Source organism: Canis lupus, chromosome 13 (assembly GCF_003254725.2).
Source record: "Canis lupus dingo isolate Sandy chromosome 13, ASM325472v2, whole genome shotgun sequence".
In the NCBI taxonomy this organism is placed as follows: domain Eukaryota; kingdom Metazoa; phylum Chordata; class Mammalia; order Carnivora; family Canidae; genus Canis; species Canis lupus.
Window position 1 is genome coordinate 1,925,526 of NC_064255.1, and position 17,122 is coordinate 1,942,647.

The 17,122-nt window shown below is 43.2% G+C and overlaps 1 protein-coding gene across 12 annotated transcripts in view; it reads left to right on the forward strand.

The window, feature by feature from the left end:
• Window positions 1–17,122, forward strand: part of VPS13B (vacuolar protein sorting 13 homolog B) — a 733,580-nt gene that overhangs the window by 686,371 nt on the left and 30,087 nt on the right. For 11 of the 12 annotated variants that reach the window (XM_049093088.1, XM_049093083.1, XM_049093086.1 and 8 more), the window contains 4 exons: window positions 1,994–2,140; window positions 4,187–4,470; window positions 7,099–7,226; window positions 7,459–7,658. In XM_049093088.1, the coding sequence (XP_048949045.1) occupies window positions 1,994–2,140; window positions 4,187–4,470; window positions 7,099–7,226; window positions 7,459–7,658 (759 nt within the window). Of the gene's footprint in view, window positions 1–1,993; window positions 2,141–2,508; window positions 2,785–4,186; window positions 4,471–7,098; window positions 7,227–7,458; window positions 7,659–17,122 lie in introns of those variants that run through there. The other variant, XM_049093091.1, reaches the window with a different exon arrangement.

Genomic DNA, 17,122 nt, shown 5'->3' on the forward strand with positions numbered 1-17,122 from the left:
ACATTATCCTCAATGGATGGCAGCACAACATCATAGCATACCATGTTGCGGTCTCATGCTGTACTGAATAATATCTTCGCAATTTTAGCACACACACCCCCAAATCAGAAGATAGGCTACCTCATCAGAGTAGCATGATTCAGAATGACCTTTCTCTGGGGAGAAGTTAGATTTTGACAGGTATTTTGAAGAGCCTATTGCAAAAAGTTAGTGTTATTGGTGACTTTTTAAAATAAAATTTCTCTGATACAAAGACGTTGGTTTCTCTTCAGTATTCAGGGCTGTTATCCATTTCCTCAGAGTTGTCTGGGCAACACATGTTTATGTGCTGCCAGCCAAAATACTGTAACATGGGTGTAAATGGCAAAGAGCTGTAAGCGTGAATCACCCAAAGCTGAATAGTTGTAAGTTGAGAACGACCATCAAAACCTGGAAAAAATGTCATGATATACAGTCCAATACCTCCAGCACCTCACAAAGTGGCCACAACAAGTGCTGAATGAATGTGAATGAATGGACTGTTGGAAATAGTATATTTACTATTTATTACATAATAATATATATTTATATCTCATTATTCTTTGCTAGTGATTCTTTTTAATCGCAAGACCCCCTTACTCTCTTAAAAATCCTTATAGGCCTCCAAAATCCTTTTGTGTATGTGGGTTATAACTACTGACATCCATCGAACAAGAAATTAATACAAAGACTTTAGAATGCAAGAACACACATACATTATGTTAGCCATGACAGTTGTGACATCATAGGTCATATAACCTCTGGAAAACTCCACTGTACATTCATGAGACAATTAGAATGGAAAAGACAATAGCATCTTCGTATTATTATAAAAATAGTTTTGACCCTTGGACCCCCTGAAAGGATCTCAAACCCCATGCATGTGCGCATACACACACACACACACACACACACACACACACACACACACATACACACACGAGTCCCAGGCCATACTTGGAGAACTGCTGTCCTGACATTCCCACTTACTAAGTGGGTATCTTTAGACAACTAATTCTCCTCTGAGCACTTGACCCTCATAAAGCTTGGTAAGGGAACCTTGTGGAGGTTAAGAGCAGTACTGTAGAGTCAGACTGCATGGTTTCTAATCCCAGCTAGCCCATCTGTCCTTATGACCGTGGGCAAGTAACTTCACTGGTTTGAGCCTCATTTCCCTCTTCTATAAAATGGGGATAATAATAGCTGCTTCGTGTGGGTTATGTGAGGATTCTGTGACTTAACATGCATAAATACTTATGACAAGCAGAGCACAAGAAACCAATTTCTGAGGGCCAACCATTGTTTTTTATCATCATCACTGGTAAAGTTCTCAAAACACCTGGTGGTCCCTACTAGACCTTAGGCAAGGTTGCTGCCGTGATGAGCATGAGGAAGATGAGGAGGAATGCCTAACTGAATTTTTTATGTTGAAAAGATGAACGGCATCTGTTTACATAGAAGAGTTTATAATTAAATATTTTGTGAGAGAATGGGTTAAATAATTTGAAAACAAGTCTCTCTCACTATGCCATAGCACCAGAAATAACTGGTTTTCTAGAATACCCTGTTGTAAATAGTAGCCCCTTTTAGGGGCTGGGACATTTTTGAGGCTGAGAGGGGCCTCCAGTAAATACTCTGGAACACAAGTTAAAATTGGTACTATCCTGGACAAACCAACAGATGAAATGAGCTTTTAAAAATAAGGAATTGTTGGGATGCCTGGGTGGCTCAATGGTTAAGCATCTGCCTTCGGCTCAGGGCATGATCCCAGAGTCCTGAGATCGAGTCCCACATCAGGTTCCCCTCAGGGAGCCTGCTTCTCCCTCTGCCTGTGTCTCTGCCTCTCTCTGTGTGTCTCTCATGAATAAATAAATAAAACCTTTAAAAATAATAAAAATAAGAAAGTGTTATATGCCTTATAACATTTTTTTGGCCTTATGATATTTTAAAAATTCTTTCCTCAATTGTCTTGCAGTTATGTCAATTCTGCATTTCCTCCATGGTACAGCAGGGTATACAAATTATTCAGATTGAAGACAAGACTATAATAATCAATAATATGCCATATCAAATATTCTATAAACCACAGTTATCTGTCTCCAAACCCCACTCTGGAAAAGAGGTAAGCAGTTCATAACATGATTGATTTGTCTGATGTTTTGATAAATTAGCGATAATTAAGATTAATTTTTTAGCCTAGAAAAGAATAATAAACTTAACACTGAATCTAGGTAAAGAGCAATTTATTTTTTATTGAACTAAAACCATGGATGTCAGGTCAGCACTTCCAAGGTAGTTAATGAGCAGAAATCCAACAAGGCAGCAAGTCCTGACACAGTGCCAGGGTCACTGCCGCCTGCACCCCACCTGCTCAGAGGCTGCAGCACACATTTCTAGCATGCTCGCTCACCAACCCGGAGCTCCACCAGCAGGGAAGTGGGCCTGAGGACCGGCTCCTGGGTCTCATGGAAAAAAACATCTGCCTCCCAGGCTGCAGAGCCAACAGGAGCCATGCGGGCAGAAGGCTCAACCCCAACAAAGCCACAGACTTGGGAGCACTTGGGAGTTCTCTGCCCATGAAGAGAGTAAATGTGAAAATGTACCAGCTTATTTATATGAACATTTCACTGGCAGAAAGTAAATACAAGAAGGATTTTTTATTCACTTCTTCATACAATTAAAATGAACACTTGTATTTTGAAAGAGTAAGGAGACCTTTTAAAAGGACTTAAACAAAAAAAAAAAAACAAAACAAAAAAATAAATAAAAATAAAAGGACTTAAACACATAATATACTAAGTGGTCTGCTGTTGTTTTATGCTGTTGAAACTATCATAGAGGAATGTATTTTCTTTCTTTACCTCTGCATTTATTTTTATCCGTTTCAGCTCCTAAAAATTACATTAGAGCAGTAAAATAGGATGAAAGTCTTACTCTTCTGAGCTTAGAGTGCATTATAGTATTTCAGAAATGTCAGCATAATAGAATTTCATCTTGGTTCATTGAAGCATTGGTAGAATAACTATGTGACCAGAAGTACTCAGCTGGGCGAGGATGTTCTCATTCTAGGTGAGGATCTGGAAAGACAGTCAGCATGTGTGCAGATAATTCTCCTGTTCCTCCCCACCCTAGGGCTTTCTGAGATACCGGGTCAGGGCTTCCCACACTGACATTTCCTCATCTGAAAACAGGTGTAACGTCACATTCCTTGCAGGTCTTTGGTGGCAATTAAATGAGGTATTATGAGTAAAAAAGCGAGGCACGCAGGAAACAGTAGTAGCCAGCAGCAATCACAACAGCAGTGTTGCAGCAAACTCCTGGTTCGCCTCAGCTTCCTGGAGGCAAGGGGAAGGCCCACTTTCTTCCAGACAGCTGAAGAGTGTCCCCTTTTTCACCCGTACCTGCTTCAGGCAGGTGTGGGAATTTTTTTTAAAGACATGATAATCCCTAGCCCCTCAGGGAGACCATGTGGGACAGTGGGGAAACCAGCAGATAGGAAGCAGGAAGCCTGGCCCCGGCTGGGCTCTGCCATTCACCGTCTCTGTGATGCTGGACAAATCACCACCTCTCTGGAAAGCAGCTTCTTCAGGAGTTTTAAATAAAGTATCTCTGATGGTCCTTTTGAAGTCTGAAATCCTGAGACTCTACTATGCCAGAAACCCTGTGGAATTTCAAGTGAGGGTTGGGATCAGAGCTTCCTCCCTCCTCAGGATAAACCTTAAACAAAAATTGTCTTCTGAGCTCCCAGTCCGCTGTTCTGCATCTCATTCAGCTCTCTCCTACCCAAGGCCCCTCAGGGCCCACCCTTTCAGTTCTTCCATCCCTGCCCAAGAGGACCCCTTCTCCAGCATGTGGCCTGTCTCCCCTTACGACATCTGGATTTTTGCAGAACATGGGAGACATTAAGAACTTTGCATCACCTTCTAAATCACCCCAGCCTTACCGTGTTTCATTATGCCTAGAAAAGCAGACCCCGCTCCCATGGCTTCTAATTGTCTCCTTAGGGCTTTCTCATGGGAATGGGATCCTAACATGCCCACATCCCCCACCTGGCTACCTCCTGAGGATACGTGGTTATGGTTTCTTAGAAACTCTACTTTAAGAAGCTTAATTTCTCTCCATCGGTGTAGTCACTGTGCTCTCTTAGCCTTGTCTTTTCTTTTTTTAGTATTTTCACATTCCAGACAGTGCAACTTTCAGCATTTGCCCGGGGGGAGAGCAGGCTGCTGTGAAGCCCAGCTCCCTTCCTTGCTGGGACCTGATGCCTGACATGAGTCAGTCACCGCTGGACACATCCCTGCTTCAGAAACAGATCCTGCTGGCCTTCTCTCCTGCCGCAGGTGCCGGCAGCTCCCAGTGCTGGAGCCTGCCGGCCATAGTGAGACAAGAGTTTCCCAGACAGAGTGTAGCAGTGCCCTTTGGAAACCGTGGGGAAAATGGATTCTGCACCAGGTATTTTACATACATGTGCATGCCCTTCTTTGCTTGTTGCTACAGCTCTTCATCCAGGTGCCAGGAGAGACAAAAGAGTAGCTGCAGTGCTCCCCATATGTAAAACCAGGTTCGACTTTTATTTTTAACAGTGTCTAGGCATTGTGCGCAAATGTGCTCGTACCTGGGTGGCCCCAGTGTACTACTGGTGAGATTTGTTTTCCTACTACTGATGCAGCTTATACTGGGGGGAAATGGTGGTGTTTGTCCCATAGAATGGCAGCAATACATCATAGTAAAAAGATCGCCTTCCACGATTACTCCTTAGCCTCTGTCAAGGGTTAAAATATGAGGGAGTCAAGTTGGAAAACTTTTTTCCTTTCCCATATTTTACGTCTACTTCAAAATGGAATTCTTCTTTAAAAGTCATTAAGAGAGATAACTTAGATAAACACAAGTCACAGAAGACTCTGTTCTGTGGTTGTTCCTGCACGCAAGTTCCTCCAATTACCAATTACCAATTATGCAAATAACAACCACAGAATCAAGCCGGAGACATGTAATGGTTTGTTCATACTGGACTTTTATTTTGCGGTTGTTTTGCATGCAATACGTCCTTTCTGGAGCTGTCAGGAATGACTTATTTATGGCATACATTAAAAAGTACAAAAGAAAACCTACTGCGATCTTACCAGAGGTACCTTATTCTCATGAATTTATAGACTTTAAGACTTCAGCTCTCCTAACTTTTTGATGTCTACAGAGATTTCTAGCAGTTGTATTTTAAAAGATAACTTCCTAACTCGTGTTACCCATGACAGTAAGGCCCTGTTCCCTACACACATCCCTTCTTCTTTCACAACATTCAGAAACATCCCTGATTTTATAAACACTTTTCATCCCTGATCCTGGAGAAGAGTGGTTATATTTATGTTCTATCTGGAGAAGTTAAGCGTGGCAAGTTTAAGGAAGTATTTTGGAAAGTGATGTGAACCTATGTCGAGAAAACAAAATTTATTTTTAAAACTGAAAGACCTGGAGCCTAGATGGCTCAGCGGTTAAGCACATCTGCCTTCGGTTTAGGGCATGATCTTGGAGTCCCAGGATCGAGTCCCATGTCCAGCTCCCTGTGGGAAGCCTGCTTCTCACTCTGCCTGTGTCTCTGCCTTTCTTTCTGTCTCTCTCATGAATAAATAAATAAAATCTTTTCAAAAAAAATAAATAAACTGAAAGAATCCTAAATAAAATTTCACTTGGAAATGCTGTTTAAAGTTCTAAGAATTGTAAGACATGATTTTATTAATATAATTTAATCTTATCTATGAATACTAAACTAGATATTAGATTGAAAATACCATATGTTAGTCCTGGCCCTCAGCTTTCTTGGCTAGCGAGAAGAAATTCTCTGAGGTTGGCTTGCCCCAGATCTTTCAAAATTAGGCTGGGAAAAGAACTTTGGTATGTATCCAAGGACTGTACTCTGCAAGTAAATTCACTTCCTACAGCCCCATCTCCTCCTCTCCTTCTACTCGCCTCACTCCTATGGTGCACATTTGATGGTGTTACTAATGTGATTCCCTGAATGCCAATGGACAGTTTGTTTTTGGCATTTCAGACAAATACTGTCTTTGGGAAGGACTCACACTAGTGAACAGGATAAATGGCAAATAAATTCTTCAGTGCATTATCAACCCCTTTTTATCACTGTAAACTGAGGGCGATGTTTGGCAAATGTCTGATTTCTTCGGTTAATTTGGTCAGTCCATGCAATTTAAACTTCAGAGAGGGGTTTTTTTTCCCTGTTTTTTTTTTTTTTTAATTTATTCATAGAGACAGAGAGAGGCAGAGACACAGACAGAGGGAGAAGCAGGCATCATACAGAGAGCCTGATGTGGGACTCGATCCAGGGTCTCCAGGATCACGCCCTGGCTGCAGGCGGCGCTAAACCGCTGTGCCACCGGGGCTGCCCTTTTTCCCTGTTTTGATATGAAATATTGTTAGGTAGTCTGTGGTATACACTGGAAAATTTCTGTCTCCCCATTGCAGAGGGCAGCCTATGCCCACACAGCAGTTTTTCCACTGCCAACGAAGACAGCTTCGCTCTTGGTAGTCAAAGTGAAGATCGTGTAAAGTATGATAATACTGTGAAAATTGACAGCTGTCATTACGAGCCTACCTTTAGAATATAAAAAGAACAAGTACCCAGATTCTCCAGCAGTGCTTCTAAAAGCACGTCAGCTCCTCTTATGCCAAAACTTCCTAAGCATCGTTGAGAAAGAAGACACTCTGTGTGAAGGGTTTAAGGCACATTTGGCCAGGGGAAAGTAGAGTCAAGTCAGGGTTAGTGCAAGGTTAGCTATAATTCTAAGTGGTATAAGTTATTTATTCTTTTAAATAATTTTTGTACATCTTTGAATATTTTCTGATAATCACATGTTAACAATGTTGTGAAAAAATCAGTGAAGCTATAATTAGTGTATGACAGGCAGTAGATGAGAGGATGGTCTCCTTTCTCTGGAAACATTTCCTCTGAGGGATCAAAGAGAAGGTGTTCTGGAGTTGTGAATACTACAAATCTAAATAAACAGGTACCAAGCATTCATTTTTTTTCTAAACCACTTCTGTCATTTGATTTGATTTCAATTCTAGGGCAGTAGCACTGACATACCAAGAACACCTTGGAGTGATTTACTTGACCCTCTCAGAAGACCCTAGTCCTCGAATAATTTTCCACAACAGATGTCCAGTAACAATCCTTATAAAGGAAAATATCAAAGGTATGTTTTATAGCATTGAATTTAAATAATATAAAACCTATATTCTTTCTGGAGGTTTTTATCTAGCAGCTACCCATGATTGCTGTGAAGAATGTTTAAATAAGAGTATCATTCATCCCTCCCTTTTCAAGAAGTTTCTCCTGCCGCATTATGTTTACTATCCCTTGGTCTTTGTCCTCAAGGCCTAAGTCTGCACATGTGTTTTTTTGTTTTTTTGTTTGTTTGTTTTTAGATATTCCAGAGTTTGAGGTTTATTGCCGAAGAATTCCTTCTGAATGCTCAATTCATCATGAACTGTATCATCAGATTTCCAGTTATCCAGACTGCAAGACCAAAGACTTACTTCCCAGCCTCTTCTTGAGAGCAGAATCTCTGGAGGATGTAACAGCCGAGTGGAGCGACGCCGTCGACATCAACAATCAGGGGACACAGGTCAGTGAGCCATGCATGTTCCTCCCAAGGCCCAAAGACAGATTCCCTTTTCTAAGGTTCCATGCTTGTCTGTTTTTAAACAGTTTTCCAAATGCTGAACTTCTTGTTCTCTGTATGAGGACACCTGTGAATCCATTTTTATATGTCATCATTCAGTTATAAATTCTCAAATACAAGTATGTGTCTCCAAAGCGTACTATCCAGCTATTTACCAGAGAGGAGTATTTGGTAAAGGCCAGCCCCCATTGGGTCTAATCCAAGGTCAAAAACAAAATAAAATTGTTAGACTTCTCTACGTAGAGGATAGCCCTCCTGTCCAGAATTTAGGAAAATCATAATGCCAACCCTAGATTCATCCCATTTTTTCTAAGTTTTAAAACTTAATTTAAAAATATACATATTTTTGGGATCCCTGGGTGGCTGCAGTGGTTTGGCGCCTGCCTTTGGCCCAGGGCGCGATCCTGGGGACCCGGGATTGAATCCCACATCGGGCTCCTGGTGCATGGAGCCTGCTTCTCCCTCTGCCTGTGTCTCTGCCTCTCTCTCTCTCTCTCTCTCACTGTGACTATCATAAAAAAAAAAAAAAAAAAACATATTTTTAAAATGTACATAACACTTAGCAAATATAAGTACCAAGTTACAAATTCTGAACAGGTAAATGTCCCAATTGGTCTCTCTCTTACTCTCAGGGGTGGATGGTGTTTTATTTTTGTTGAAAATGGCATATGAACCTAGCAGTTCATTTCTGCTGTACTTTAATTTTACCATTTTAGGTGTATAATTGAAAACACTCCCTCTCTGGTACAACCACCACCACTCTGTTCCATCATCCCAGACACTGTACATTTAGGCAGTGATTCCCCACTCTCCCTCCACTCAGCCCTTAGCCCCTGGTAACCACTTCTGTACCTGGCATCTCTGAATGTGTCCAGTTCACGGCACCTCATGTAAGTGGAATCTTACCATACTTGTCCTGCTGTGCCTGGCTCAGTCCACTTAGCATAGGATCTTCAAGGCTCGTTCCTGTGTGTGTCAGCACTTCATTCCACTTTATGGCTGAGTAATGTCGCACTATACTTTGTTACACCTATGAATTCATTTGTAGGTCCCATCTACTATAATGGTCACAAGACACCTATTAAAGTTATAAATATATTTGCCATAATAATGATTATCATTTAATAATCGCCTACTATATGCTAGGCATTGTGCTAAGCACTTGGCATTCATTCCTCTCTAACCCTTACAGTACCTGTACAAGACAGGGCGATGGGCTGCATGTGACAGAAGTGAAAACTGAGCCCTCCAGGAGTAAGGTGACCTAATTCCCATGTGTTACAAGAGAAGGGCCTGGGATCTGATCCAGACCTGCCTGACTCCACAGCACTGCTCCATACCGCTATGCCATGATCCCTACTTCCCTGCCCGGCATTCCTGAGCTTCCCTCTTCCCCAGCCGGCATGTTCTTTCTCATCTATCTAGATTCTCTCTCCTCCCCCCCAACTAAAATCTCCTCCCCACCACCAGCCCCTCTCGGTGTTCATATAACATTTATAACAATTGCATCTCTTTCTCTTCTTTTTAAGATTGTATCTGTTTACTTGAGAGAGAGAGAGAGAGAACCGAGCAGGGGGAGGGGCAAAGGGAGATGGAGAAGGAGACTCCCCACTGAGCAGGGAACCCAACATGGGGGGGCCGATCCCAGGACCCCAGGATCATGACCTGAGCCGAAGGCAGACCCCCAACTGACTGAGCCACCGAGGCTCTCCTACATTTATTTCTCTAAATTTGTTTCCTACCAAGTTGGAATTTCTGGGAGTCAGATACCTGGTATATTGATCCTTAGCCTGAGGCAGAGTGCCTGTCAGCATAGTAAGAATAAATATCAAATCAGTAAATGAACAACTGAATGAATGAATGAATGAATGAGAAGATGAGATTAGGTGAGAAAGATTGTGTAAAGGAAGGAAAGAGAGCCCCAGGTCTGACCTTGGGAAAGGCCAGTGTGTCAGTGCAGAGCAGCCACAGAGACTGAGAGGAAACAAGCAGAGCGGCAGGAGGAGAACTGGGCTGGGGAGAGACGGAAGGCCCCGGAAGGACAAATTTATAGGCTATAAAATGGTGGGGAGAGGGAAGCATGGTAGCAATTGGAAATGACAATTGTAAGTGGAAGGGAGAGAGTAGAGGAATACGTGAAAAGACCAGGAGACCACGAAGCAGAGGAGGTCAGAGAGGAGGAAGCCGTGTCTATGCAGTAGGGGCAGAGTCAATCAAGGAGAAGCTGGGGAAAGTCAGTGAGGACCTGTCTGGAGAGCCCAGTGCAAGGCCCAGGGGTGGAATTCTACTTGCCCACAAGACATCAGAAAAGAGGTGGGGAGGGGCATAGGTTAGGGAGAGCTATTTGGAGGGAGGGACCAGAAAACTGAGTGAACTGAGGCACCAGGATGAGTTTATTGTGAGGTATGGAGGAAATCATCTGCTGAAAGGGCTGGCGGCCTGGAGAAAGAGGTTGCTGTGGAAACAGGGGAAGGATGGGGCCCAGGCCAGGTGCTCAAAGAGCCAAGTGGCCCCGGGGGCCACACTACCTGCAGACCTGTGTTTGTACTGGCCCCACACACAAGGGGGTGGTTCCTATCAGCAGCGCTCATTGGCTGCACAGGGAAAATCTAGACCTGTGCAGCCTCAGGAGACATTCTTGGTCTCATTAAGGTACAAAATAAAGACTGCAGGCTTCCCAAGGCTTCCTGAACTCTGCGTCACTTTGGAGATTCTTCAAACCTTGCTTGCTTCTCTATGTGTAGGGTGTTCTTTACAATAGACTTTCTGCCTGCCAAACCTTATTTCAAGGATTCCCATTCACTCTAAATTTCCTCAAACCTTTGTAGTCACAGATACTTCAAAACTAGGAGGAGGTGCTCTTTCCAACACCCTTCTCATCCCTGGTCTGAGGACCCAGCAAAGGCCCACGTTCCCATTAATCTTTGAGGAGCTGTGTGCCATATGTCCTGCAGACCGTGGTTCACTTCCTACTCTGCAGGAAGATTTGTTTCAGACCCTCACCGACATCCCCTCAGTAATACACCAGGGCATATAAATCACTGGGGAGCGAAGGGAGCTGTGTCCTCTGATGAAAGGAAGCAGCCCTTCTATAGGAGTGAATTCGTCTTCCAGGAGCCTTTCCTCAGCCCTTGGTCTGAAGCCCATGATGCGAATTTCAAATCTGACCTTAAAATGAGGATTAAAACACCATAAAACCCCCAATCTGCCCCAAGGAAGACAACTCCTCTAGCTTGTACCAGAGACAGGCCCCTCACCTCAACTTTGGAAATAGGACAGTGTCAGGTTGTACAATTTTGAAATGGAATATGACAGGGAACATGCAGAAAATAAGTTTATAATCACACAAAGAAGGATTCTTTGGATCAGGAGTTATTGGGAAGACCTGGTAGCATGTAGACCCTAAAATTCTGACTGTACTCGGTGTGGGTTTTCCAGGTTTGTGTTCCTGGCTCACACCTGGCTAGAAGACATCTCAGGGCTTCTCACCAGAGGCCCCGAAGCAACAACTGGTGCTCTTAACCATGACTTTACAGTGGTTGGTGGCCTGACTCCAAGGAAATCCTTGTTATTTTCCTAATAAATAAGTTGAAGACATAAAAAATGAGCTTTACATTGGCCATTTTAAGCCAGTTTTGATCCTATCAGGAAAACAGTTTAGAACCCAGAATAGGTAATGGGGTTGTAGTGTCTGAGGATCAGAGACCTCATTTTCATCAGTGTTAGGTGATATTTTTTTGGATAAAAAGGTACAAAGAAAACGCAGCTACCATTTTACTAACATCAACACTGAGAAGTGCACTTCAGTCACTGATCATCAAATATGTGCTGAATTTCTAGAATGTGCCAGACGCTCTAACCAGGTACTAGGACCATGTGAAACACAGTGAACAAGAGGGAACACTACCCTTGCCCTCAAGGAGATGCCACATGGAGGAAACCAATAACAAACAAGTGATCCCTGAGGCTGTTGGGTTGTGTGAACTCTGGGAAAACTGCAAGGGGAGGTCAGCTGTCCTGTTGGGATGGACAGCAGACTAGGTTGAGAGGCCAAGGAGTGTCCGTCGGGTAAGAGACCTCGTGTCTCTGCCTTTGAGTTGAACAGGCTTTAAGTAGACAGGAAAGTGGGAGATTTTTCTCAGCAGAAAGAACACGTTTGAAGCTTTGGTGCTCAGGGAGGGAGCCTGGTCCTTTCTGGTCTGGGATCTATGTGCCAGTGTGGCCAGAGTGGCAGATGAAGGAAAAAGGGGCAGAAGGGGGCTGGTGAGGCGATTCAGGGTCACACCTGGCAGGATTCTGGATCTGCAACCAAGGAATTGGGTTTATACCTTAAGAACCATGGGAAGTCTGAATTTTTTTCTGAAAAGCAATCCTTGAGCTATTGAAATAGCAAAGGAGGAGAAGCAGTTTGAACCCTAGAAGGTTTGCAGATGAGTTTTCTTCAAAAAAGATCCAGTAAGTTCTCATGATCTTTCATGTTTAGTGGAAGTGTTTAGTGGAGTCAGTGTCCCTGGGGTTTTCTTCTCCATCTGTGTGGAAGATGGGGAATGACAGTCCTTCGTGTTTCTGTAGCTCTCACCATTCACGAAGTGCTTTCACATCCGTAGTGTCTATTCTTTTGTTCATTTATTCAGCAAGCTTATATTGAGGAACCATCCAGGGCCAAACCTCTTCCCTGAATAAGGCATTACTCCTGCTCGAAGGACCTGAGCGTAAGTAAATAAATACAGTCAAGTGGAATATGTCCTAAGACAGAGCCTTTGATCACTGCAATAATTCTCAGATTGTTAGGGCAATAATTTTTGTTTATTTTCCTGATGAGAAGATTGAGGCTTAAAGAGTAATCAGCTAGGTGGTTTATAACTAAGCAGGATCAGGCTGGAACTGGGATCTGCCCACATGTGGCCCAGTCTTGCTTTTTCTGCACCAAACTGAGGTCACCGTCTGACCTTTGAAGTCCAGCCCCAGCTACAGATATTGCTACCTGAAGGTTCATGAGAGCACGGATTAGAAGTTTTCTACTTTCGCTTTATCTAGGGCAAGGGTCCCTCCCGTGACGTCTCCCCTCAGTGTCCCAGCCGTGGCTTATTCCAGCAGTGACTATAGGAAAGTTTCTGCCTGTATCAAGCTGAAAATTCTCCCTCTGTGGCACCCACTCATTCATCCTTGTTTTAACCTCTGGGGCATCACAGATTGTTTGCTTCCCCTCTAATATAGCAACACTACAATTATTTGAAGGCAGCTTCAACATCTTCTCTAAGTGTTCCCTTATCCAGGCCAAACATTTCTGGTTCCTTGAATCATTCCTTCAGTAAATGTGATTTCCAGACTGATCACCACAGTTACCCTTGTCTGAATACACCAGTGTGTTATGTTCCCTTTTAAAAATCTGGCAGTCAGAATTATACATAGTATTCCAAATGTGGTCTAACCAGCTATTACCTCCCTGTGCTTCCATTAATAAAGTAGAAGATTGAGTTAGCTTTTTATTAACAAGTTCAGACTGTTTGTTATTATTGAACTTGTGGTCAACCACATCCCCCAGGTCTTTATCATATGACTTGCTGTACAGTTGACTTTTTGAACCCAGTGACAGAACTTTGCATTTATCCCCAATAAATTAAATCTTGTTGCTATTGGCCTGGTCCAGCTTGTTGAAATCACTTTTAAAAAAATCGTGATGCTGTCATCCAACATATTAAGTATCCTTAGTAGCTTTATGTCATCTATAGATGTGGTAAGCACACATTCTACGTGTTCATCCAAGTCATTAATAAATGCGTCGAACAGGACAAATCCAAGGTCTTCATGGCTATGGAGGGTCACTGGATACCTCCCTAACACGTGGTTTCGGTCAGCCACTGACACCTCAAACTGCACGATCATCTAGTCCACATTTCTTAAAATAAGAAAAGTCATCTCAAAGCATTTTTTAAACCGTACTACCTAAGATGTGTCTTATCTTGTTTACAAGATTATCAAGAGGCTCTGTGCTGATGAACCGGCACTCAGACATGTAATCAGTGCACTTGATGCAGAGCAGACCAAAAGGCCCACAAGCACTAATGCTAAAGATCATGTAGTCAGATTCCGACACCTTTAGCCTCCATCCAAGAATGTTTACGTAGAAAAAAAGCTATCAAATCAAATGAGGATCTGATTTAGAAAATGTGCCATAGAGATATTTTGCCTTCTTGCTCACGTCACTCACCTTCCTCCTCCACCCCGTATCGGGGCCACACAGATATCACCAAGTTGGCACCCACTTCTGAACATCTGCCAAGTGCCCTAGTCTAGAGTCTTCTATATGTTTATACTTTGTCCCGGTTGAGTCACACCTGCTTTTAAAGATACTTGGGAGTAGGGATTTCCCTAAATATTTTTTCAGCAACTATACAGAGGGAAGAATTAGAATAGAATTCTAATTCTAGAATATCACTATTTTGTTTTCATCTTTATCTAGCCTTTTCTCATTTTAGAAATTCATCTCCCTTATTTTCCTCTCTGGGATATCTCATCTCATTGCTTTAGCTACAACTATCAGCCAGCCGGTCACTCTCAGATCTATCCCTGGCCCCTGCATCTCTCCTAAGCTCCATGTCTGTGTTCTTAGCCACCCACCAGACATCTCCACCTGAAACTGAGGAGCACCTCAAACCCAGCATGCCTGAAACCCGAGTGATCATATGCCATTTCCCAGGCCAGCTTCTCTTAGAGTCACAACTCCCCAGTATAAAAACCTTAAATACTATGTATGTAAATTTGTATTGACTTATTGCTCTATGTCAAGCACTCTGTAAATATTATCATTAGTCCCTGCCACATCCCATAAAGGTAGATGCTACCCGAAACCCGAGAAGTCACCTTGCACAAAGCAAGTGAACCTGGGATCCAGACTCTGACTGCCAAGCATCTAAGCCTATAGTTTTCCTACTGAACCCCAGTGTCTTCCCTTTCCCTCTTTACCCCCACACATCCAGTAAGTCACCTGGTTCTGGCAGAAATTCCTCAGAAATGTCTCTGGATCCACCCCTTCTCTCTGGGACCATGGTCTACTTCAGGCTTTTTCCCATCATCCCTCTCCCAGAGTTTGGCAGTAGCCCCTCAGAAGGTCTCTGTTGTCAGCCTCATCACCTTCAACTCTATATCCACAGATACCACCCAAATGATTAGTAAAATACAGAGTCCAGCCCAGAGGAGGCTTTCCAGTCCACTAGACTACTTAGACCACCACCTGAGACATCTTACTCCTTTATTCCCTCTACAGGTTAAGGGTCAGTCCCATAGCACACCTGCAAATTTCTTCTTCCCTTCAAAGCCTACGTCTTGACTTCTTGCATATCATGGTTTTCCTTAAGATATTTTCTTACAAGCCACTTGAGCTGGAGATAGAAGTAGTACCTTTTCAATCTATTCCTTTCCAAAACAGGGAGTAAAAGTTTTTATGAAAAATGAATTTTAGGCAAAGGTCAGAACAAATAAAATGGCTGACTTACCTGCAGATCTATTTATGGAGATTGAGTATCTGCCATCTGTAAGCTGGAGACCAGGAAAACCATAGTGTAATTTAGTCTGGGCCCAAAGACCTGAGAACCAAGGGAGCTGATGGTATGAATTTACCAGAAGATGAAATAAGACATCTTAGTTCAACAGTGAGGCAGGGGAGAGGGAGCAAATTATTCCTCCTCCACCTTTTATTCTTTTCAGACCCTCTACAGACCCACCCACCCCACACTGGGGAAAGCAGTACACTGAGTCTACTGATGCTAATCCCTTCCAGAAACATCCTCACAGACACATCCAGAAATAATGCTTCACTTGGCCAGTCAGGTTTACTCATTACTCATCACAAAAGGAGGTAAAAGTCTGAGGCGGGAGCAGCATGAGTGAGGTGTAAAGGACGGAGGCCCAGCAAGGTATACCCCGTGGCTGTTGTAGCCCAGTTGAGAAAGAAATCAGTAAAATACAAGAGGAGGTGAGGAGAGTGCAGAAGGAGTTTTACTAACAGTTCTACCTATGATTTAAGTCTACCTCAGTTGCAGTGCTGGGATGTTTTATATCTCCCTCCTGATTATCCCTAGACTGCCACATGCAGCCAACAGGGAAAAAGAGAGAGGGACACGGAAAGAGAGACTTTCAAGAATTCATCCTTTTATTTCCTGTGTCCCCTTGTAACTTATTAACTTAGTAATATTAAATTAGTATAATTTTTAAAAATATTGTTCATTGGACATGAATCTAATAAGCCATCATTTTAATAAAGATAACGATATATAGAAAAGCACAAGTTTATATTAAAGTGTTTCCTGGGATCCCTGGGTGGCGCAGTGGTTTAGCGCCTGCCTTTGGCCCAGGGCGCGATCCTGGAGACCCGGGATCGAATCCCACGCCAGGCTTCCGGTGCATGGAGCCTGCTTCTCCCTCTGCCTATGTCTCTGCCTCTCTCTCTCTGTGTGTGACTATAATAAATAAATAAATAATAAAAAATAAAAAATAAAAAATAAAAAATAAATAAATAAATAAATAAAGTGTTTCCTATTTGTAATCATAGTAAAAGACAATGTAGTAAGTAGAGGGCAGGACATGGGGCTGGGATGGCATTCTTACACCCACACTCGTGGGAGAGAATCTCACTGATCAAAGTGCTCCAGCACATAAAGGGTAAACACAGAGTGTCCTCCAAGTGTGCAGTGGTTAGAGATGCACAGCTCCTGCTACATGTTGCCACTAGCCTCCCCAGACATGCACACACCCACACTCTACCAGTATGAGGTGAAGAAAGAAAAAACACCAAAGTGATGGTGCCCATCAGGACTGACTGGCTTATGCTGCAGTAACGAATAACTCAGCAGCAGGAATCCCCTCAGCCATCTGTTATCTAATTGTCCATTTTCCCACACGTGGAACAAACAAACAGCCTCCCCAGGGTTCTGTCCAGTGAGAGCATCCCACTGGAAATCCAGTACTTCTGAGTGATGCTTAGGTCTGGACATGACTGCCTTCTTTTGGAGTTGTGAGTTCCTGTCCTTCTGCCCTTCCCCCCATTTTACAAGCTAGGATAACCATGGTAACCCCTCTAAAATGGAAAGGGGAAAGGCAGCCCTGGTGGCTCATGGGTTTAGTGCCACCTTCAGCCCCTCAGGGCGTGATCCTAGAGACCCAGGATCGAGTCCCACGTTGGGCTCCCTGCATGGAACCTGCTTCTCCCTTTGCCTGTGTCTCTGCCTCTCTCTCTCTCTCTCTTTGTGTGTCTCTCATGAATAAATAAGTAAAATCTTTAAAAAAAAAAATGGAAAGGGGAAGAATGAGTTGTAATGGCAGCCCCGCATCTGTGACAATTATAAAAATTTTCTGAGCTCATAATTGTGGGGTTTATACCCTGGAGCAAGAGCTAGTCTTTGAGCCCT